Source organism: Daldinia loculata (genome assembly GCF_022478755.1).
Source record: "Daldinia loculata strain CBS 113971 unplaced genomic scaffold F4817scaffold_43, whole genome shotgun sequence".
In the NCBI taxonomy this organism is placed as follows: Eukaryota; Fungi; Ascomycota; class Sordariomycetes; order Xylariales; family Hypoxylaceae; genus Daldinia; species Daldinia loculata.
Window position 1 is genome coordinate 55,042 of NW_026054897.1, and position 22,912 is coordinate 77,953.

At 44.2% G+C, this 22,912-nt stretch overlaps 10 protein-coding genes across 10 annotated transcripts; 7 read left to right on the forward strand and 3 right to left on the reverse strand.

The window, feature by feature from the left end:
* Nucleotides 1–2,177: 2,177 nt before the first annotated feature.
* Nucleotides 2,178–3,747, forward strand: F4817DRAFT_344634 (nuclear protein DGCR14). Its single transcript, XM_049304179.1, has one exon. The coding sequence runs from the start codon at nucleotides 2,291–2,293 to the stop codon at nucleotides 3,623–3,625; it is 1,335 nt and encodes a 444-aa protein (XP_049156769.1). The 5' UTR covers nucleotides 2,178–2,290; the 3' UTR covers nucleotides 3,626–3,747.
* Nucleotides 3,748–3,961: 214 nt separating this feature from the next.
* F4817DRAFT_344635 (cysteine proteinase) lies at nucleotides 3,962–5,917 on the forward strand. The gene has a single exon (XM_049304180.1). It carries the CDS (start codon nucleotides 4,086–4,088, stop codon nucleotides 5,691–5,693), a length of 1,608 nt encoding a protein of 535 aa, XP_049156770.1. The 5' UTR covers nucleotides 3,962–4,085; the 3' UTR covers nucleotides 5,694–5,917.
* Nucleotides 5,918–6,043: 126 nt separating this feature from the next.
* On the forward strand, nucleotides 6,044–8,340 carry F4817DRAFT_344636 (S-adenosyl-L-methionine-dependent methyltransferase). The gene is made up of 7 exons (XM_049304181.1): nucleotides 6,044–6,246; nucleotides 6,308–6,668; nucleotides 6,729–6,933; nucleotides 7,001–7,160; nucleotides 7,240–7,334; nucleotides 7,399–7,818; nucleotides 7,871–8,340. Exons 1-6 carry the CDS (start codon nucleotides 6,237–6,239, stop codon nucleotides 7,588–7,590), a joined length of 1,023 nt encoding a protein of 340 aa, XP_049156771.1. The 5' UTR covers nucleotides 6,044–6,236; the 3' UTR covers nucleotides 7,591–7,818; nucleotides 7,871–8,340.
* Nucleotides 7,779–8,041, reverse strand: F4817DRAFT_318149 (uncharacterized protein; the record flags this gene model as incomplete). Its single annotated transcript, XM_049300893.1, has 3 exons — nucleotides 7,779–7,819; nucleotides 7,872–7,896; nucleotides 7,955–8,041. 3 exons carry the CDS (start codon nucleotides 8,039–8,041, stop codon nucleotides 7,779–7,781), a joined length of 153 nt encoding a protein of 50 aa, XP_049156772.1.
* Nucleotides 8,341–8,641: 301 nt separating the features above from the next.
* Nucleotides 8,642–11,103, forward strand: F4817DRAFT_192668 (Pkinase-domain-containing protein). The gene is made up of 4 exons (XM_049298477.1): nucleotides 8,642–8,905; nucleotides 8,961–9,145; nucleotides 9,198–9,594; nucleotides 9,647–11,103. The coding sequence occupies exons 1-4, from the start codon at nucleotides 8,766–8,768 to the stop codon at nucleotides 10,584–10,586; spliced, it is 1,662 nt and encodes a 553-aa protein (XP_049156773.1). The 5' UTR covers nucleotides 8,642–8,765; the 3' UTR covers nucleotides 10,587–11,103.
* A 737-nt stretch (nucleotides 11,104–11,840) lies between these two features.
* Nucleotides 11,841–12,566, forward strand: F4817DRAFT_318151 (uncharacterized protein; the record flags this gene model as incomplete). Its single annotated transcript, XM_049300894.1, has 2 exons — nucleotides 11,841–11,933; nucleotides 12,360–12,566. 2 exons carry the CDS (start codon nucleotides 11,841–11,843, stop codon nucleotides 12,564–12,566), a joined length of 300 nt encoding a protein of 99 aa, XP_049156774.1.
* A 1,403-nt stretch (nucleotides 12,567–13,969) lies between these two features.
* On the forward strand, nucleotides 13,970–14,996 carry F4817DRAFT_344641 (uncharacterized protein). The gene is made up of 2 exons (XM_049304182.1): nucleotides 13,970–14,464; nucleotides 14,594–14,996. Exons 1-2 carry the CDS (start codon nucleotides 14,023–14,025, stop codon nucleotides 14,956–14,958), a joined length of 807 nt encoding a protein of 268 aa, XP_049156775.1. The 5' UTR covers nucleotides 13,970–14,022; the 3' UTR covers nucleotides 14,959–14,996.
* Nucleotides 14,997–16,925, reverse strand: F4817DRAFT_344644 (uncharacterized protein). The gene is made up of 4 exons (XM_049304183.1): nucleotides 16,759–16,925; nucleotides 16,000–16,580; nucleotides 15,901–15,915; nucleotides 14,997–15,826 (listed from the first exon to the last, which is right to left on the reverse strand). The coding sequence occupies exons 2-4, from the start codon at nucleotides 16,225–16,227 to the stop codon at nucleotides 15,434–15,436; spliced, it is 636 nt and encodes a 211-aa protein (XP_049156776.1). The 5' UTR covers nucleotides 16,228–16,580; nucleotides 16,759–16,925; the 3' UTR covers nucleotides 14,997–15,433.
* A 227-nt stretch (nucleotides 16,926–17,152) lies between these two features.
* F4817DRAFT_344650 (carbohydrate-binding module family 48 protein) lies at nucleotides 17,153–19,742 on the forward strand. Its single transcript, XM_049304184.1, has 3 exons — nucleotides 17,153–18,470; nucleotides 18,607–19,180; nucleotides 19,241–19,742. Exons 1-3 carry the CDS (start codon nucleotides 17,716–17,718, stop codon nucleotides 19,280–19,282), a joined length of 1,371 nt encoding a protein of 456 aa, XP_049156777.1. The 5' UTR covers nucleotides 17,153–17,715; the 3' UTR covers nucleotides 19,283–19,742.
* On the reverse strand, nucleotides 19,743–21,167 carry F4817DRAFT_344652 (putative glycoprotein endopeptidase KAE1). Its single transcript, XM_049304185.1, has one exon. The coding sequence runs from the start codon at nucleotides 20,843–20,845 to the stop codon at nucleotides 19,748–19,750; it is 1,098 nt and encodes a 365-aa protein (XP_049156778.1). The 5' UTR covers nucleotides 20,846–21,167; the 3' UTR covers nucleotides 19,743–19,747.
* Between the last annotated feature and the right edge of the window lie 1,745 nt (nucleotides 21,168–22,912).

Consider the following 22,912-nt stretch of genomic DNA (forward strand, 5'->3'; position numbering starts at 1 on the left):
TATAAAATTTAACGTTATAATAAAAATAGCTTAAAAATAAATTTATAATATTATTATAATAATATTTATTATATAAAAATTTAATTAAAAATTACCGTTTATATTAAAATTAAATATTAATAAAAAATACGTGGAAATAATTATTTTATAACCATATATATATAAAAATTAACAAATTTTTTATTTAATAATTTATTTTTTTAAAAAATTAACAAATATATAAATATATTATTTAATATAAAAAAAAAAACTATTAAAAATTATATTAACACTTTAATATTAATAATATTAAATAAAAAAAAAAACGTTATAATAATTATAAATTATAAATTATTAAAAATAATTAATATTAAAATTAAATAATTTATTAAAATCTTTTATTTCTTTAATATTATTAAATATTATAATATTAAAATCATTTATTATTTAAATAAAATTAATATTTTAATTAATTATTTATTAAAACCTTTTAATAAATTAAATTTAAATTATTTAATAAATGAAAATATTGTAAAAAAAATAATCCGATATTTTTATAAATTAAATTAAATAAACTTCCAAATAATATATAAATATTTACAATTTAAAATAACGTTACTAAACATTATTAAAGAAAAATAAATAAATAACTATTTTATTATTTATAAAAAATATTTATATAAAATTATTAAATATAATAAAATTTTTAAAAATTTATTATACGTAATAAAAATGGTACATAAAGTTATAAACTTTTAAAAAATATTAAAATATAATAATTTAATTATTTAATTATATAAAATTTATTATAATTAAAATTATATTATGGTTGGAATTATATAAAAAAAGATATTAAAATAATATTAATATTTAAATATAATATTAATTACATAATAAATTATTATTAAATACCCCGTTTATTAATTAATAAAAAAACTAGATTTTTTATTATTTAATTTATAATTAATTTAATTTTTAATATTATTAATATAATAAGTAATTAATTATATATTAATTACCACATATATTTTATTAATAATTATAAAATATGCCATAAAATAAATTAAAACATATCCGATATAAAATATTACATTTATTAAATGTTAATTATTATTTATATATATTGGTAATATATATAATTATTTAAAAAAATAAATTAATAATAACGTAAAATTATTTATAAACGTAAATATTATTAAATAAATATAAAAAAAAAGTTTAATAATTAAATATTTTATATTATTATAATTAAAAAAAAACGGTAAAGTAAAAAAAGTTAATAAAAATATTAAAAAAATTATATTATATAAATATTAAACAAATTTTATAATAAATTTCTTTAATTTATTAAAAAAAGTATTAATTATATATAATTATATTTTTAAACTGGAAAAATATAATAATTTTTATTTAATATTTAATATATAACTTTTATAAAATTAATAATTAACCGAATATAATAAATATATATATAAAATAATAAAAAAAAAAAAGATATTATTCGTAAAATAATTAATTACGTAATATAAAGCATTATTAATTTATAACAATTTTAATAATAATAAATTAATAAAAAATTAAATATATATATATTTATAAAAAAAAAAAGGTTTAATTAAAACGTATACATTTAAAAATTAAATATTATAAATAAAATAATAAATTATTAAATATAAACTTTATTATAATAATTTTTAAATTATTAAAAATTATTATATTAATAATATATATTAGATTTAAAACTTTAATAATATATTATTATAAAATAAATATAATAATATTAATTTATTTTTAATTTATATTTAAAATAAACATTTAATTTATAATATATAATATATTAATAAAAAATTATTAAATTAAAATAAATAATGTTTATAAAAATAATTAAATTAAAATATATTAAAAAAAGATATTATAATAATTAAAGATAATTATATAAAAAAAAAAAAATAATATAAATTTATTATTATATATAAATTAATTATTAATAAAACGTTATTACTTACAAAATAATTTTAATTATATATATAATTATTCTTATAATCTTTATATAAATTTAATAATTAATAATATTACGCAACTTATTTAAATACTATTACTAATCGTAATATTACATCCTAAATCTTTGTATTTATAGGCATAGACGCATACCTTATAGGGCTACATGCATATCGATAAGCTCAGCTGATCGCGAATACCAAGGATTCGTTAACATCACCTGGCTTGGCCTCTTTTGTCATACTCCATTACTTATTTCAACATTTTCATCACGAAAAGCCACTCCCCAATAAGCGATCAGTAGCGGACGACCATGGAAAATAACGCGAGCGCTTCTACAGCGCTTGTTCGAAAAAGAAATGACCTGGAGTTGATGCCCCCTCCGCCACCCCCGAAGCGGATCAAGAGACCAAAGAAAGTTATCGACGAGGATAGCTACACCGATGCGCTATCGCAAATTATCGCCCGAGACTTCTTTCCCGGGCTCTTAGAAAGCGAAACACAACAGGAGTATTTAGATGCAATAGAGTCTAAGGATGCAGCATGGATCTCGAGCGCAAGCCGACGCCTTCAGCAGGTCATGACTCCGGGACGTCGCAATACAAGAAGAGGAACATCATTAGTTCCAGGCGCGCAAACTCCTAGAAGTTTTGTAGGAGATACACCGGTATCAGTAGCTACCGAATCTACCGTGTCGAGTTCGAAGGAGAAGGACGATGTCGATACAAATATGAGCCTAGGAGCCTTTCAGGCCAAATATACGAGCGAGGATAACGAGAGCTTTTACAAACTACTCGATAAGCAAAATTCAAAGAAGGCCGAAAAATATGCGTGGCTATGGACGGGAAACAAGTTGCCTTCTAAGATGCAGCTGAAACAAAAACAAATCGAAGCAAAGTTGGCGGAGTCGCGGAGTTTGACGGATGATGGGTTCAAGAGGGATCGTTTAGCTATCAAGGATCGAGAGGAGAGACCTGCGCAGCCGGATACGTGGAAGTCGTTGCCAAATAACTCGTTGATGTTTATCCCCGAAAGTGTAGAGGATTCTATGGAGACCAGGGTACAAAGAGCAGAGACCGAATCTCGAGCCGCCCCGAAGGGTGTCAACTACGAGAACACTAGGCTGCCAGGGTTGAAGGTTGGCGACGACGAATTCATACCGTCATCTCCATCACTCTCTGCAGTTCGAGACGCCATTGCGGGAAAACGAGGAATGAGCGAGCTGGACTCGACTACTGTGGGAAGCGAAACCCCGAGAGTGAACGGGTATGCATTTGTGGATGACGAGGAGCCAGAATACGAATCACCGGCAGCACCGAAGATCGATCTTGGCCCCGGTGATTCAACACCAAATCCCTTTATCATCAAGGAGCAGAGCAAACGGGAGGCCCTTCACCATCGTATGGTTGACCGGATCTCACAGTCCAAGAGAACGTCTTCCAAGATCGGCTTGACTGGGAAAGTTGAGAAGACACCGGTCCCGAAATTCCCAAGCAGTCCCCGTGTCACAGGTGGGTTGACGCCGGCAGCGCAACGACTCTGGAGCCAAATTGGAGGGAGTGGTGGTGCTACACCCCGAACGCCTTTCGGAGGCCAAGGCACGCCGATGAGAGGAAGAAGTTCCAAGTTGAAGCAGGTGCTGAAATAGCGCACATACAAGCAGACACGAATTATGATAGAATTATGATACCCCAAATAGAGAATAATACGCATTATACATGATAGACTACATTCACTTGATGCTTAATTTTATTGAAGACTGTAATTGAAGACTGTACTTATATGTAGATTGTACAAAGGTTCTATGTTAATGCTCCCCCTTATGTTCATTGCACGATTGGTTTTAGGTGGTGGGTATTTGGAGCGGCACTAATAGGTGCAGTAGGTACCTTAGGTACATGTACCTAGGTAAGGTACGTACCGGTCCAGCCTTAAATGTTCCTACATTTAATTAGAAAGAGCTTTTGATAGCTTCAAAGTCGCGACTTACATACCTCCCAATCCTTCAGCCCTGCATTCGACCAAACATTGATTCTCCAATATACTTCCACCAGCACCCTCCCGAAATACGTTACAACATTCTAAACCAGCTTTGAATTTTGTACGATATGCCTAAAAGACAGGCCTCCGAAGCTTTGGAGGAGCTTGATGTTGGTTCGCCTGCATCGAAACGGTCGCGGTTTGATGACGGCCCAGAATTAAATGCCAATGGCGCGTTAGCTTCAGACGAGAGACTCGACGATACTCCTATCCCTGGCGAGGGGGGTGATGATGAATTCGAAGATGAGCCTTCAAAGGCGCCGATACGACAGTCTGCGCCTACAGTAGGGTACGACGACCTTTATCTAGATACAATCGATCGCAACGTACTCGACTTCGACTTCGAGAAGCTATGCTCCATCAGCCTGTCAAACATAAACGTCTATGCATGTCTGGTCTGCGGGAAATACTTCCAGGGCCGAGGTCCCAAGTCGCATGCATATTTCCACTCTCTCGAAGTCGGACATCACGTCTTTATCAACATGGAGACCCAGAAAGTATACGTGTTACCAGAAGGCTACGAAGTGAAGAGCAAATCCTTGGACGATATAAAATACGTATCCGATCCGAGATACACGAGGCAGGAGGTGATGGAGCTGGATCGCAAGGCTCGGACCGCGTGGACACTGGATGGAAAAGAATATACACCTGGTTTTGTGGGTATGAACAACATCAAGGAGAACGACTATCTCAATGTTGTAGTTCAGGCGCTATCTCACGTCTCGCCCCTACGAAACTATTTCCTACTAGAAGATCTGTCGTCGCGCATAGAGCTCGTGAAGCGCTGCGGCATCCTATTCAGAAAGATCTGGAACCCTCGAGCCTTCAAGAACCACGTATCACCTCACGAACTTTTGCAGGAGATCTCGTTGAGGTCTAATAAGAAGTTCACTTTGACAAATCAATCCGACCCTGTTGAATTCTTGTCATGGTTTCTTAACAATTTGCACCTAGGATTAGGCGGAAGCAGGACAAAGCCAGGAAGTAGTATTATACAACGAATATTCCAGGGGAAACTCAAAGTTGAATCGCAAGCTATCACAGCCAAGGCAGATGCTGGTGATCGCTTGCGGTTTGAAGAGGCAGCAGAAGTCAAGACAGATATCAATCGGTTCTTGCTCTTGACGCTCGACCTGCCCCCTGCACCTCTATTCCAAGACGAGCTGGAGCGCAACATCATTCCTCAAGTTCCCTTAACGACTATCTTGACCAAATACGATGGTATGAAAGCACAAGAGCATTTGGCGCAGAGGAAACGATACCGACTTATGCACCCGTTACCACCGTACCTTACCTTTCACATTAAACGCTTCTCTACGAACAAATTCGTGTCGGAGCGGAACCCGACGATCGTTACGTTCGATGCACGTGTCGGTCTCGATATATCACCCTACGTAGAACCAAGCCCGGCAGATCATCCTCCAGGGGAGCCGATCTGGTATGATTTAGTCGCGAACGTCACGCACGAAGCCATTAGGGCAAAAGAGGACGTAGCCGACTCGGGAGAGGAACGGAAGACGTGGAAGGTCCAACTTAAGGATAAAGGACGAGACGAATGGGTGGTGTGTCAGGATCTCTTCGTGGAGAAGACTCAGAAAGAACTGTTGTATCTCGGGGAGTCGTATCTGCAGATATGGGAAAGGCGGCGAGATCCTAAGGGCAAACGGAAAACGTGAGGGATGATTATGATATAGAGTATGAAATCTAGATGGGTGGGAAATAAAATAATAAATATAATTGGAACCAATATTTGCCCTTCTGTTGTCGGTATTACTCCATTCGGTGAAGCTGTTAGCGGTTATTCTTTTTCGGCTCTGTTGGATTGGAGGTTTAGTCGTCATCTTAAGAAGATACTTGAATAATACTAAAACTTTGAGCAGGATTAATCAGGTAACTAGGCTATCTTAAGAACATCAAGGTTTCTTGGACATGTATACCGATAAGGTAAGCCTCGTTTTATGGTGTGTCTCATTGCTTTTTTATAAGTGATGATCAATAGACTTCTCTAACTTAGACCCACTTTTGACCTACATGTAACTCTGTTTCACAAAGGCGCAGATGCGCTCATGCAAATGGTGTAAGAGACGGTGAAACCTCCCACAGTCCAATAATTTATCTTAGTTTAGATTTCACAACTGAGAAACGTCGACCGTTAGCTTTGTTAGGTACCACCTTTAATTTAGATATACTTGCATAAAAAAAGCTTTTCGTAATACACAATGAATATCGGTATGTAACTACCCCCATTTCCCCTTTATATAGAATTAAGATGACTTAAGTAATACTATAGACTGGCTCCTCGACCACGGCTACCTACCGCACCCCGTGATACGGGTTGGTATCCGGCGGCAGTTAGCGCAGCGGCTCGAGGAGATTAAGTCGTCGACTCTGACGGCCGACTACGAGCGCAAGATGAAGTACATCGAATTGTTGCGCACACGGCCTATCGCCATCGAGACCGCCACCGCCAACACGCAGCACTACGAAGTCGGCACAGGCGTCTTAGCCGGCATGCTAGGTCCTCGCATGAAGTACTCCTGCAGCCTATATCCCAAGGGCGGCGAGACCCTCGCCCAGGCCGAGATGGCCATGCTGGAGCTGTATGCCGCGAGGGCAGAGCTCCGCGACGGCATGAGTATCCTGGACCTAGGGTAAACGAGCCTACCAACCAGCATTGAAGAGCGCCGGTACTGACAGAAATCGTGTAATAGATGCGGTTGGGGTTCCGGCGCCCTGTATTTCGCCGAGATGTTCCCCAAATCCAAGATCACGGCGTTCTCGAACTCGCGGACGCAGAAGGAGTACATCGACGCTAAGGCCAAGGAGAAGAACTTGACGAACCTGACGGTCATCACGGGGGACGTGGTGGACTACGAGTTCAAGAAGCAGAGTTTTGATCGGGTGGTTTCGATAGAGGTATCTAGCTTGATATCACTAGCACCGCATTTTTATTATAGAACAGACGCGCTAACATTGTTATAAGCTCTTCGAGCATATGAAGAATTACGAGCAGCTTATGGCTAAGATATCGAGGGCGCTGAAGCCCGGGGGGAAGCTGCTTGTGCATATATTTGCGCATAAGAATACCCCGTATGATTACGAGGAGGGCTGGATGACTACGTATTTTTTTACTGGTGGCACTAGTATGTACTTGACTGAGACTATACTTAACCCCCATATAGCCCGGAGGATGGTCTTACTGACTTGGTTGGTTTCGAATAGTGCCGTCAGCGGATCTACTGTTGTATTTCCAGAAAGACCTTCACATTGAGAAGCAATGGTGGGTCAATGGAAATAATTACTCCAAGACCTGTGAGGTAAGCATACCCGCGGGTTTCGTTCCCATTACATACTTTGGATAGCATGCTGACCTGAGCAAAGCATTGGCTTTCCAACATGATCGCGAACAAGAAGAAGATATGGCCACACCTGGAAGAGACGTACGGAGAGGACAATGCGAATATGTGGTACAATAGGTGGCAGATCTTTTACATGGCTTGTTCGGAATTATTCGCCTATGAGGGTGGGGATACCTGGGGAGTGGCCCATTATCTATTCGAGAAGTCGAAATGATCGTGATAGCAACACCGTAGTATGTGGTACACTGTATAGACTGATTGTCTGATTCTTCTCTTCTATTGACCTGGGCCTCCTCCTGATGACTGGCGACTATTGCGTATCTGCATTTTCATCTTCAACCCTTCTTAGTCGTGGTATCTGTCCTCTGCGCGGTTCTATATCGCCCTCGCTGGATTACCAGTCTAGTGTTCCCATGGGTGCTTCCAGCCTAGGAGAACGGGGCCTGGGTTCGTGTAAGTAATAACTCGATATTGTTCGGATCTAGGATTAATTACCGTCTTTCCTCGCGCGCCACATCAGCTGTCGGGGAAGTTAGCGCGTATAATTCTCACTGTAAGAACAGACAAGGTAGCCTTACAAAGAACCACATGCTAGCGCCGAGGGCCGTAGCAGTGAATCTATAGATGCCGGGGACATGAGGCCTGATCGGACCGGGGCCAGCCATGGTGTCTCGAATCTAGAAATTGCTAATTGTGTCGGGAATAAAGGTAATGCGTTCTTCTGCCGAGAGGACATACGCCTTTTCGATAGGGATTGGTGTGAGCTCGCAATGGCAAGAGGAACCGACAAGTTGGTATCGTGAGGTTAATAGGAAATAGCTGGATAACCTAGTTGCATGCCGATTCTCGAAGAGCTTGGTAGGTATTAGACGTTAAGGTAAGCCTTTAAAACCGAAGATTCCCCGCGGCTTGCTGAGTTAGCAGATTTAGTATTATCTTATGAGTGATTAGTACGCTAAACCGTGGATCCCGCACAGACGCATTCTGCATTCGTCATCTTCCGAGTTCAACTGCAAGGTAGGTACCTTGTACATGCGTACCTTTTAAAGTGGGACTAAATTTGGGGCGTTTTTGGGGCGTTTTTGGGGCGCCGTCTTTCTGTACAAGAACGCGAACAAACAACCTCCAAGTGGCTTCGTAAACTAAACTAACCTGCGTTTACGAAACAGATTCTCATAAAACATAATGACATCGACCTCTTCATAATCTGACCATATCCCTCGCGACCCAGTTGGTCACTGGTTTGCGATGTTAACGTGGCAAATAAATTCCTGACCTGGTCAACTCCAACGGTTCTTTCGCCATCAACCATTTATCTCCAATCCGAATCACTATTGCTTCGACCTGCGAATTGTGCAATCGTTAACACCCGAAGCTTTGATATCGAGTATGGCGCACAATAATGGAAGCGAGGCGCCTTCGCCTCGATCTTTTGCGATTCAGCATCAACGACCTAAGGATAGTTTCGTTGGCTGCTCTCGAATTAGTGACTACGAGCTCCTAGGCAAATTAGGAGAGGGTACTTTTGGGTAAGTATTCTCTAAACCTGTTGCTGCTATACTAATGATGCTGACTCCCCTTAAGTGAAGTTCACAAGGCGAGAGCACGAAAAAATGGTGCCCTGGTTGCTTTGAAGAAGATCATAATGCACAACGAGAAAGATGGATTCCCAATTACAGCACTTCGAGAGATCAAGCTTCTTAAGCTGTTGTCGCACAGGAATGTGTTGCGCCTGGAGGACATGGCCGTCGAGCATCATAGTAAGATGAGTAGGTTTACTCGCCCTTGCGCAATGATTTCCCACAGACTGACTCCTTCAAGCCGACAAGAGGAAACGACCGATCATGTATATGGTAACGCCATACATGGATCACGATTTATCTGGCCTACTCGACAACCCATCCGTCCAATTTACAGTACCGCAGATTAAATGCTACCTCCTCCAGCTCCTCGAGGGTCTCCGTTACCTACACGACAACAAGATTCTCCATCGAGATATGAAGGCCGCCAACCTACTCATCAGTAACAAAGGCATATTGCAGATTGCAGACTTCGGTCTTGCAAGACATTACGAGGGACAGGTCCCCGAAAAGGGAAAAGGTGGTGGTGAGGGTCGGAGAGAGTACACTAGTCTTGTAGTCACCCGATGGTACCGACCTCCTGAGCTCTTACTACACCTTAAAAAATACACCACTGCTATTGACATGTGGGGTGTTGGGTAAGAATCAAAGACACTTTATTACCGCGTGTTATACTGACGTTTTCCTTAGTTGTGTCTTCGGTGAGATGTTGGTTGGCAAGCCCATCTTGGCCGGCGAGAGCGATACGCACCAGCTCGATATCATCTTTGACTTAGTTGGAACCCCGACGGACCAGACCATGCCAGGATGGAAACAATTGCCTGGTGCTGAGGCTATTAATCCGCGTCCGCGACCCGCATCATTGGCGCAGCGGTTCCGCGAACACGGTTCAAGCGCCATCTCTCTATTGAAAGAGCTCCTAACACTTGACTGGCGAAATCGTATCAACGCTATTGATGCGCTAGAACATCCCTACTTCAAGTCTTCTCCTTTGCCGGCAAAACCAGAAGACCTCCCCACCTTTGAGGACAGCCACGAATTGGACCGTAGGAAATTCCATGATCGAAAAGCTGCTCTACCGCCCGCCCCTAAGGGGGGCACTGTCGGTGTCGGTGCATTTGGAGGTCCCAATGCGGAATTTGGTAGTGGTGATGGGTATGGTAATAGACGATACCCCAAACATCATGGCGGATATCGGGGCGGCGAAGAGGGCCGTCGACCTGCCTGGGCCCGGGACCAACCTCACATGGATCATCGATTGCCGCCACGCCCCCCTCCCCCTGAGTACCCAGGAAACGGATGGGATAACCCTGCCGAACATCACGAATCATTCAGGGATAGGGCGCCGAGAAACCGTGGGGCTAATCGGCCGGATGTTGACACCTACATCCCTCACTACCGTGATGGTGATCGACCGCCTAGAGAAGACCGGCCACCAAGAGAAGATCGGCCACCGAGGGAAGATCGGCCACCAAGAGATGATCGTCGAAGATGGGAGGATCGAGATAGTAGACGACGTGACCGGGACCGTCGCGAAGGAGATTACGACGACCGTAGCCGTGCGAGCCAGACACGCAGCCGCAGCCGTTCGCCCGTTCGGGATAGGGACCGAGACGTATATCGGCGATAGAATCGCAATAAGCCTCGGAGAAGAAGGCCAAATATCCCATCCCCGCCTCCGCCACCTCCACCTCCGCCGCCGCCTCATTTCCCCAACAGGTCGATATTCCCCAAAACTACGAACAATTTCTATTCCCCTAATTTCTAGTAACTCATTTTATGGTCGAGTTTGCGGACAGGGTATGCAGCAAGCCAACGGAAGGACCGCGGCACATGGTTTTGTCTTTGGCGTTCTGCGTTATGTGTGAAGTGATTTAGGCTCAGGTGTGCGAGAAAGCGTTGTCATGCCGTCCTTAAAATCATCGGTTCTGATAGGCAAAGAATTGACTTTAATTCTTTGCGACGGTCGCATGAGCCGAGCGGTAACTACCTATGCTGGAGGCTTCCCTCGGGATTGCTATATGTTGTAGAATCAACAAGTAGCACTGAATTAAGATAAGTGGTCTCTATCTAAAGAGCTCATGTTTTTATTGATATCGCTCTGATAGCTACTTGTAATTTGGAGGAGTTAATAGAGCAGCGTAGTGTCACTTTACAAAGTTGAATAATTGTTTCGCTATAGAGTTGACGGTTCAATTTGTTGCGTGTTAAGGTACATATCCACTACATTTCTCTATACATGTATTCTGCGTCTTACGACACAATATCACGGAGTGCTATTTATGTAGGTTGGGTACTTTCTAAAAATAGCGCCTGCCTTTAAATCATTTCATCTTTAGTATGTCTGGGTACATACTGTTGCTTGGTAACTCATGTCGGCTCGCACCTGCCAAAAGCATGATGTGCTGCAGCGTACAGTACCTACGTACAAGGTTTACCTTCAAGAGAAAGTCGTGGTTTCCTTTGTGCTTTAGGATATGTCACAAATCTAACAGGTAATAAACAGATACATCAGGCAAGGAAAGCACATCCACCCGAACTCAAATATTCCAAGTCACATTTTAATTTACCATTCCCATCTTTCTAAACTCAGTTTGAAAACTAACTACTACAACTTTCTTCGACACAACCCACATAACCTACCTACTCAATAACAGTCTCATTTGTCTAATAATCAAACCTAAGCGCCAACCATTCGGACCTCGTCGCTTTAGTTTTGACTTTAAGGATCGTCTCTTCGGTTTTGCGAGCTGCTATGTCTTATGCACTTTCATTTAAGCTCGTTCAATCGGATATATCAACTACATCGAATTGAACAGTTCTATTATATCGCAAGTGCACGCCTGCATAAGAGCAGGGCATCATACAAGAAATCCCCGAGACTATGTCCCCGGAGCCCTTAGAATATAAGGATCATCGTCAGAAGTTACCAGACGACGCAAAGAACACGAAGCACCATGTACTCGCTTACACGAAGGTATGAACTTCACTATAGGGGTTAGTGACCCGGTTCTAATCTGATATAGGAACTACTTGAAAGCACGGGAAGTCCGGTTTCAATGGACCAACAGACTTGGTGGCGTTCCCGATAGGGCGCTGTGTCTTCAAACCGGCAGACTGCCTTTCACACAAACGAGCTCTAACAATTTAATTCCGCATTCTACTTCCACTCCACGGTGAAGCTTTTCCAGGGCCACCTCTTAATCATTCTCAATAACCTATATTTATACAACTCTACTTAACGAAACACAATTATCTACTATATACCCGTCACACTCTGGCCAATACGGAAGTATTGGAGCGCAAATATGAGTTGCTTTATCCCTTTTCTAAGAAAGATATACTAAGGTTAGAAGTTACGCCGAAACACTTACGCCGATTGACTAACTAAGACTAATATTAGTTACTTGCCCTCGCTATTGCTGGCTTACTTTCAGTCGGGGTCATCATGTTGGGACTGATCCGGCCGAGGCAATTCCATGTTAAAGACTTGGGCAGGAGAGGTCTCTGCGACGGTTCTCGCTCTGGGCCCCAGCCTCAAGCCGGCAGCCTCAAGCCGGACAAGCTGGAGCGCTGGAGAAGACGGAACCCAGAAGCAGGCCCGCACTGACTTCACTCACAAGATGACCTGAGAGGAACATGAATAATGTCTATACAGCTTTAGACAGAGTTCGACAAGGACAAGGGGCAGACGAAGGAACCCAGCGAATGCGCGACACATGCCCTTGGTAAGGCTGCTGGCTGATGATGTTGGGCGAGTCTCACCTACGCTATGACATTGAAATCTCTTATACGTCAACTATCACAACACAAACTTGAGCAGATAGTAACTTTGTGCGGTTTATCACAAGAACAACCACCGTGCCATAAAACCTATCAAACACGCTGCCCTAAGATAAATCCTTGAGGCTATCGGTTCTATCACACAGCTAGCTTGATTAGAACCCAAGCATACGATTGGCAACCCTGTTTCTGAATCTTACAAAAACAGGGCTAGGGAAAACTCGAAATAATTTAAATAATACCGACCGAAGTTCCGATGGAATACTTAAAGATGGACGGCGATAATCGGCAGTAGGCCCTTGATTATGGGTTTGAGTACCGTGAGGAGATCTTTTTGTAGAAATGGAATCAATGACGACGAAATGGACGAAATGGACGAAGCCGAAGACGAAGAATTAGATTTTGAGAACGAGGAAATTACCAATTACGATCTAGCCACCTTTAGAGTCCTAAATGATAACGAAGAGGTTGAAGCGATTGTCGAGGATCTTAATGCAGAAAAGCGCACAATCGAAATGGACATCGCTGATATACTCGAAGGACAAAAATGAATCGGGAAGGCCCGAAAAGCTCAAGACCGAAAAATGCAAAGCAATGGAGAAGGCATTTGACAACCTTCGGGGCCAATTGGAAAATCCTAAGTACGGTATCGTGAAGTTGACAGGGGATATATAAGTGCTTGCGGAAGCTATAGAAATGAAATTTCACATTTTATGAATATTAAGCCACACCAACAACAGCAAGCAATTGCTACCTCCATCTTGGATACGACCCCCTGAAAGATCATCTACAATCGTTCTGCAACCAACTTCTTAATGTCGGATGGGGCTTACCCAAAGTCATTATCTCAGACCGAGACCCTAAGTTTCTGTCTGAATTAGGCATTAGGAGTATGCTTATACGATTTAAAAGTAAAACTTTCAATTGAATGCTAAGTGCAATCTGCTTCCGCTGATTCCACTGTCCTATTACATTTGACGAGATACGGATCTCCATTCAGGCGCGATGTCGCATATCTTAGACCATCCGATAAGAGCAGTTTGTATTTACTGAAAATTTAAAAATATTGTGATTATTCTATTGGGAAAGATGCAGAAGGTGACATGAAGTTTCGTCGCCCGACTTGTAAAGGGGTAGGATTCTGATAGGCTAAACACACGAAGTTAGATACAGGGGTATATTTGTATATCTCGTGACCCAGGCACCTGGAGCACTTTTACTTGCCATAATATTATATATCTTGCAAGATAAATAAACAAAAACTCAGTAACACGAAAAAAAAAATGAATGAATACCTAACTTTATCCCTCATCACCGCGTCCGCGCTCGCGCAGAAGATTCCAGATCCCCTCATATGCGAGGACACGCTGGACGGATCGCCCCCGTTCCAAGCGGATTCCATACCGTGCCTGCTGCGGTGCCAGGACCCGCTGGCGGTGGCGACGGGTAGTCTGCTGCCGGGCTCGGTCAACGAGACGGCTATCCCGTACTGCCAGCTCGACTGCGTGTACAGCGCCGCGTCGCCGGCGCAGTCGGCGCGCGCGCCGGATTGTTATCGCAGGTGTCAGGTGCGTAATCAGGGGTCGCCGGAGAATGCCGGGTGGTGCATGTATTGGTGCGCGGACGGGTTCGGGGATGTTGTTGAGACGACGGCTTGTGTGCCGTCGTTGGAGTTTGGGGCTGTGAGCACTGCTGTGGAGGATGGGAGGACGGTGACTTTTAGACGTGAGTTTTTTTTTTCTTTATTTTTTCTTCTTCTTCTGGTGGTTGGGGCTGGCCGGGATTGGGGTTGGAGTGTCTGTATAGGTGTAGGTATAGTACGGTTAAGAAGTAAGGTGTCTAATGCTGTAGTAGCTGTTAGCCAGGGCTTGGAATGGCGGAGCTGGTACGAGACGCAGACTGTGATGCCGATTACGTCCAGTTCGAGTTATACGTATACGGCTCCGTTTAGGGTGAGTCCGTCGGGTTTACCGCTGAGTACAAGTAGTCAGGGCGGGCAGGTGACTCAGACGTCGACGTCGACGTCGACGTCGAGGTCGGGATCGGGATCGGTTGTTAGTACGGAACCTGTTCAGAGCACTGGGACGGAGACGGTGACGGGGAAGGGTGGTGAAGCTGTTACGTCGCCGACTACTACGGCCGCGGGGGCACGTCTTTCGCAGGCAGGTTTGCTGGGGGTTTTAGGTGCTGTTGGATGTTTGATTGTGATGGCGGTGTAAATTTGAGTGTACGATATTGTTTGACGCTTACGAGTAAAGCTTGTGCTTTCTTTATTACTAGTTTGCATTATATAAGTACATTAGGTAGTTATAATTTGACATGTAGGCGCCAACTAGACCTGCTTATTTTGTTGTAGGTAGGTATCTTAGAGTTGTCATGAAAGATATTAATAACACCAGCTTCTAATATGTTCAATATAGCTACTAGCTTGTGACGGGGGCGAGCTTTGTTTAGCTCCTGGCAAGTCTAGAACTATCATATTTTGAGTCCCGAGCTTTCTAGCCGCGGCCTGGTTTAAAATCATAGTTAGGTACCTAGATAGCCCAGTAGCCATGAACTCCCCCCTGGACTATTGTATATGGTCAACGACGCGTGTGCACTGTAGGTTGATATATGAATCTGACACTTGCCGATCATGTATGACCCGAGTGCGGAATAGCCTGAAAGCACCGCCTCAGGGACTCATCGAGATCATTACGAAAGGTCACTACTGCTCTCCTCGTGAATCGTCTGAGAAAGTAACCCCTTGCGTCGCCTCTTAGGCTTTTCAGAAGACCTTAGTAGCTTCCACTGCCTTTCGAATATCTCGTTCGTATCGTCTTTTACTTGCCACTTTGACTTTACGCGTCTCGAAGTTGAACTGGATGCGGATGCGGATAGCTTGCTAGAGCTGTCCCCGGAACGAGTACCGGAGTCTAGCTCATAAGATTCCTGATCGTCGTCATATGAGAGTGGGAGTTTACCCTTCCTGAGATAATCTGAATCTCGATCCTGTGATGCATCGACACCTAGCGTAACAAAGGCGAGGCTGGACGTCCCATAGAGCGCGCAGCCGGCACATATACCTATAATAGCCGCGCAGGCGAACTGCATTGGGTATTAAGATCAGTATGATTAACGGCGATCCCAGGCAGTATGCTATTGCAATTGGATATTCTTACGTAAATATAGAGGTACTATCTTACGATTAGCATCCGAGCCTTGCTGTCTACGCGGGCAAATTATGAAGGGGTATTACAGAGTAGGCTATAGGAGAATACCTTGAGCTTAGCAGCCAAACCCACAATAGCTACGGCCGTACTCGAGATCGAGTGAAGCATGTACCAGATGGGAGATAAGAGAAATACGACTAGAGTAAAGAGATAGTAGATTGGATAGTGTAAAGGTATCGTGACGATATAGCACAGCTTCAGTATAAGCTTGAGCGCGGGATACAGATATGAGGTGCCAAACGTCTGCAAGGGCTTCAGGAACTTTAGCCAATCCATTGCCGCGGATTGGCCTCGTGGCCTGGATAGCCTGAACACGGCGTAACCGATGATCTCTCTTGTGTTATTTTCTAACTGGAGAACTTGGAAAGTAAAGTCGACCGGCGAAAAAGGTAGTTTGCAGTTTGCGGAATTAGTTTGCGGAATTGTACTCTCCGGTAGATTGTGTCAATTATCTCGCTCTCTTGACCGAGTAGTATTAATTGTCGTCGGTCGTCGGATAAGGTATGACGATGGTGACGCTTCCGGTCTTGGCAACGCACAGGTGCAGATTCAGATGATCTACTTTATGTACCACAAAACGCGTACTATATGTATGCGGTTGTCCGATCCGATTTGGGGTAAGTCGGTACCTAGTGTAAGGTAGGTAAGCTCTAGGTTTTAGAAAGTCGAGACAGGTTTGTAACTTATGTAGCTCCAATCGATGATCAAGTCGATCGAAAATGTATTTGAAACTTCTGGGTCATGGGGGAGATTTGGAGAGGCTCAAGGCTGTTATGTAATTTGAATACTGTACCAGTCAGTGCTCACCGCTGGCTGACCTCGACGAGGACATATCTGTATTTTGTGATGCATGTATAGATTAAAATGTCTTTTTTATCGTCTCATACAAACAATGTGCATATACTTTATTAATGTGGACATTTCTTTTCTTTTTATAGTTCCCTTTTTAATTAAATATGTATGTCGTCAGATCGTCAGATTATTATATACAATTATATAAAGTTTGTATAAATGATGAAATCATGAGAGGTATGTATAATAAAGTACCTGGACTAGTCTGATTACGTATTTAGGTACTTGGACCCTTGCGGCGATATTCGGTTTATAGTCCGTGCGCTATTTGCTGACTGGAGACTAGAGCGGGCAAGGGAGGAACGGCAAGGAAGGAGCAGGGGATATCGATTGATTGGATTCGCGGTTATCATGGATTCTGGAAGGACAAACCTTAGACAACCTAAACAACCTGGACAACCTAAACTTGGACCTGAGCTTCGTCCTTCCTCGTTTAGATCTTCCCCTAACTGCCCAATCGCTTACTCGTGCTTGGTTTTTTGCTTGTCTCATCACTCCAACTACTTAAAATCGCGAAAACGGTCTCATGACCAATTTTTGCTTGCCATGATCCACGTTTACTCGTCCTCAGCTTGACTCACTTCCGACAAATCCAGGCAAATCCCAAGCAATTCCTCTTCGGTCACACCGCTGCTCTCTTGCGGCACCCGCGCAACTTGTCCACAGCCCACAGCCCACAGCCCACGACGCACGACGCACGACGCACCACATCCCGCCCCGTCAGCTTCTGACTTCCCCGCCATTGACCACTGCCTATTGCCCGGATACCCAATACCCAATACCCATTACCCATTACCTATTACCCATAGTCCATAGCCCCTTTCTAAATTCCCATAGGAACAAGCAAGCCTAAGCCTACCTAACCATCAAAGGGGGGAAATCCTTTCCTTCCCCAGTCCCCCACGCCGAACAATGGGAAACAACCCTTCCTCAGCGTCGAAGCCGGCCACCCCCACTACTGCCTCGTCTTCGTCCCACGATTCTCCGCGAGCTTCCAAGAACCAACCCAAGAACCTGGTATCCATCCATAACCAGCACATTAGGTCACCAGCCTCTCCCGAAGCCTCGACCATCCAGGCAACCGGTACTTCGATACTTAACAAGAATTCGAGACCGCTCTCCATACTTAACTCGTCCTCACCTTCGGCTAGCTCTTACCACTCTACCATTGCCCCTAAGATTCCCGAGCAGAAGCCGAAGCCTGCCGAGATTAAAGATGAACACTCCAAGCCTGTAGCCGTTCCCTTCTCCTCTTCCCATTCGGAACAGGACTCATCTTACGCCCACGATTTCCGGGACGAGGACAGCCTAATATCAGGCCCCGCCTCCAGCAGCATCCAGGATATGTCCTATCCACATCCTCGGCCGCCGCGCCTCCCGCTCCCAATAGAGGAAGAGATCCATACTCCCGGGTCGCCGATCATCGCGCCAAGTGATGCTGACGTTAAGAGCGTTGACGATGTCGCATCTCTCGATGATTCGGTTAGTCTAACTCGTCGTACATCAGGACTTAGCAATGCGACCGACGAGGATGACACCGAAGAACTTCGGGTCGACAAGACGAGACCTACGATACCAACCCGGATTGAGTGGTCGCGGGGCGGCCAGAAGGTCTATGTCACAGGAACGCCGTTTCAATGGAGTAGGAAACAGCGATTGCTTCCATCGTGAGTTTTGCCTTCTCGCGGTTATCAATTCGGCTTCATATATCTGGCGACCATGCGACGACCTTGTGCGCTGGGTAACATCGGCTAAGCAAGTAAGACTCTTGATCGTTGACTGCTGACACTTCTCGGACTATAGCAAGGATAGAGATAATGTGCTAGAGACGGTAATACCCGTTTTCCCAGGCACACATCATATAAAATTCTTGGTCGATGGCAATATGCAGACATCGCCAGACCTGCCTACTACTGTCGATTTTGGAAACAATCTGGTAAACTATATTGAAGTAAGCGGAGACGATTGCGACTCGCGGAACGTCCCATTAGATGTTGGTGTTCCCAAATCGAACGAGGCTGCTTTATCTCTTCCTTCAAGGCAGCCTTCGCACGACGACTCCGCTAGGGGTCCCCAGCAGAAGGTCATAGATCCGATTGAGAACTTCTCGGGCAAGATCCCCCAATATCTAGACGATTTTGACCAGCCCGAAGATTCATCATTATATAAACTTTCTTCCTTAGCCCTCGAACGACTCCCGCCACCGCCCAGCCTACCTGGTTTCTTGAGTAAGCCAATCATGAACAATGTCACACTGATCAAGGATGACAACAGCGTCCTGAACATGCCAAACCACACCATGCTTAATCACCTGGCTACTTGTAGTATTAAGAACAATGTTCTTGCCGTATCGGCCACTACCAGGTACCAGAATAAGGTAAGTTACCTATTGTTGTTAGTTACCTCTCTCGAACTCTTAGAGCTAACGGTTATAAAGTACGTAACTACAATTATTTACAAGGCTACGAAGAACGAATAGTTTTCGATGTTCGTGGTAAAAGTATGAGATCGTGCCGGATGTCCTTCGGATACGTCACATTTCCTATTGTACGGGAGCTTATCTCAATGAGGGCAAGATGTCCCGTTATGGGCTTGCAATCAGGACAGGGGAGAAGTCCTATATGCTGTGCTTAGAACATGACTCCGGGATTTGGAGTGCAGCACCGATTAGTGCCGTGTGTCTCGCATTAGCAAGAAGATAATGAATTCGGTAATAGGTTGCTCGTGTAGAATGCAATGCGCAATGATTCAAACCATAAAAACGGGTTGCTACCTATTATGTATGAGGATAATACGATTTCATGAAACTATAGAAGGATGCGTTATGATGTAAAGGTTATAGCTGCGCAGGCAGAACATACGGAATCCATTTAGACAATGCTGGTAATAAATTTAGAGAAATTCGGCACAATCACAGTCACAATCAGGCAATATTAGACTGCTCTTAATCTCTCCATTTGACATAGACTTCATCTGTTCTGAATCGTTGCGTACAAGTACTGTCCTCTAGGGGAGTACGGAATCCTGTCTCATAGGCAAGTAGACCTGCATGGGCGATCATAATGCCATTGTCAATGCAAAAGCGCTCGTCAGTCGCATATACGCTTCCGCCTCTCTCCTTAGCCATCTGTCCCATCATCTCTTGTAGACGTTCGTTACATCCTACGCCACCTACAATGAGCACCTGGTTACTGCCCACGTGTGCCATAGCGCGTTCGGTGATCTCGACGAGCATGGCAAAAATAGTCTCCTGGAGGCTGTAACACAGGTCCTCAGGCGTAATCCTATCCTCCTCCTTGACCTCCTCGCCCGCCGCAACGCGCGCCTCCTGCGCGCGCATCTGCGCGGCTAGCAAATCGGCCGCCGTCAGGATACCGCTGAAACTACAATCCATACCCTTAACCGCGTACGGCAAATCAAGCAAGACGCGACCCGAGGACCGACGAGCTAGCAGCTCGATATTATACCCCGGAGCCGGGTCGTTGCTGATAGCCAGCGTGCGCGCAAACCGGTCGAGACAGTTGCCTACGGCAATGTCTAGCGTCTCGCCGAAGATGCGGTACCGCCGCTCCGCGTACGCGATCACCTGCGTGTTGCCGCCCGACACGTACAGCACGACCGGGTCCGTGGCCCCCGTGATCTCGCGGCCCATCTCGATGTGTCCGACGCAGTGGTTCACGCCGACGAGGGGGAGGCCCCAGAGCAGGGCGACGGTGCGCGCGGCTACGGCGACGGATTGCAGGGGGGCGCCCATGCCGGGGCCCTTCGTGTAGCATACGCAGTGGAGCTGCTGCTCGGGGCGGGTTATCCCGGCGGCGGCTAGGGCGGCGCGCGCGACGCGGGCGAAGAATGCGCGGTGGTGCCGCGCTGTGTCTTTGGGGAGGAACCCGGTTCCGGGGGGGGATACGAATGTGTCGCGGATGTTGGCTAGGATGGTGGATTTGCCGGTGGTTGGGTCGTGCGATATTATGCCGATGCCGAGTTTGTTGGCGCTGCCTTCGCAGCCGATGGCTAGGAGGGGGGTGGTGGTGTGTTTTGCCATGGCTTGGCTTGTCTTTGTTTCGTTTCGTCTATTGTGATCTATAGCAGTAGGGTATAGCGCTGTGCTGGCTGCGGGGCTATTTTGATATGTAAGTAATAGAAACACTTGACCTAGGCGGCTTTTATAGATTTTATAGTTAAAGTCTTGAAGGATGGTTGCCGCAGCTTGTTTAAAATATATGGTTATAGTACTATCATATTTAGAGTTTTTATGGCACAGAAACTTGTATAGGGGTTGTGATAGATCTTATAGGTATAAGAAAGTATGTAGCTACTATGAGGCTATCTCGCGGTGGGGTCCTCGCCTATCTGCCATGTAAGAGCGGGAACGCAGGTGCAGAGACCCCTCCAATGACGACCAAATTTTTAAGCTGACGATCCTTATCGATAGACTGTCTTCCCCAATTGGCTAGTGTGCAGCTTCGCCGGTGGGTCTCCGGCGCCTTAAAGTTTAGGTACCAAGTTGGCTGTCTATCGAGTTGCGCTAGAGTGGGGCAAACCGCACTTACTCACCTAATGTTCTTGACGGGTAATAATAGCCTTCAGTCCTCTTTAGCACCAAGGAGAAATATTACCAAATCGCTTTTTTTACTCTTACCTTTTCCAAACCTGTTACCCTCCCACAAACTTGACATATACTCCCATGCTATTTTCCCATACTTCCGATTCTTTGCAACCTCTTGTATTCCTCGAGTCTTGCATCCCGTATCGCCCCCCCTGTCCATGTACTTTTTAAACAGGAGCTGCATGTGCAGCGATTCGCCATTTCTCGTCGGTAATCCGAGACGACCACCCACCCAGTCCGCTCTCTAACCATCGCTGACCTTTTTCTCTCGCAGATAATATATTCTTGATATTCTAAACCCTCTCGAAACCTGAAATTTCTTGCAATTCAAGGCAATGGCCGTATCTATTAGCTGTTTACCCGTTGCGAGCTTCTCCTGCAGGTCAGCAACCCTGCGACTGTGCGAAATCCCAGACTCTCCACCCGATCGACTTCTGTCACACACACCACCGACTACAGAATCGTCGATGCTGGGAAGAGACGGATAACCTCTATATTACTACTATACTTTTAAACCTCCTGGCCCTATATCCTCGTTATGGTCCTGCAGCGGGTTACAGCCGAGTATACCTTGCTTACCCAAGAAGGATCCCCCCGAGGCCATGGCAGTGCGCCGGGGTCGCTGACATGAACGCAACGCCTATCTTACGCTAGTTACTTCGTTAACTGTGTAAAGCGCAATATTTTTGTGCTTTTAATCCGCCTCTGGAAATCTAGTGGCTATATCTTATTCGTAAGTCCCCTAGCTTTCGGTTAGAATCGCAGCACCCATGTATATCACTTTCTCCGCACGGTATCTCCGACGTCAGATACCAGATCAGCTATAAGGTCTTTGACCAACGACATCAAACTCCAATACTTGAGATGAACTTTCTATTTGATTTTATACCTTCAAATTTTCACCGTCTTGCTTTTATATTGTGCATATAACTAAGTTGTGGCTATCTTAGCAAGCTCCGTTACTCTACGATCGTTCTAAGTTAGGAGAACCGAGAAGCGGAAACACCCAAGACCGTATCATTGCACGGCGATTTGTGTCCTAGCCCAATACATTTTACGATGAGAATCCTTGGCCGCTGTTTCGGCCTCAGACGTGACTCGGACAGTATGCTAAGAGCAGCGCAAACTCGTCAATACTTTCCCTAGGGACAAATCCTCCAGTCGACCTTCTAGGAAGCATGATCACTTGTCAAGTCGTGCAAAACAACACAACGACAACACTTATAGTCCTGCAGCTTCTATGGAAACAATCATCGAATACGAGGACAAGCATCACGCAGACCAGTCAAATCAAACACAATCACGAATAGAACACGAGGTATTTGTATTCATACATTGGTGCTCTTTGCCCCTTTCATCATTCAGCGCCCTAAACATCATGTTTGAGCTCGCCCCTAACTCCGCTGGCTATGCATGTCGCTCTGCGTACTATATATTACACCAAAACACTAATCGGCTACACCTCTCAATTTGCCATCTTCGTTCAGCTCATATGCTCGCGGG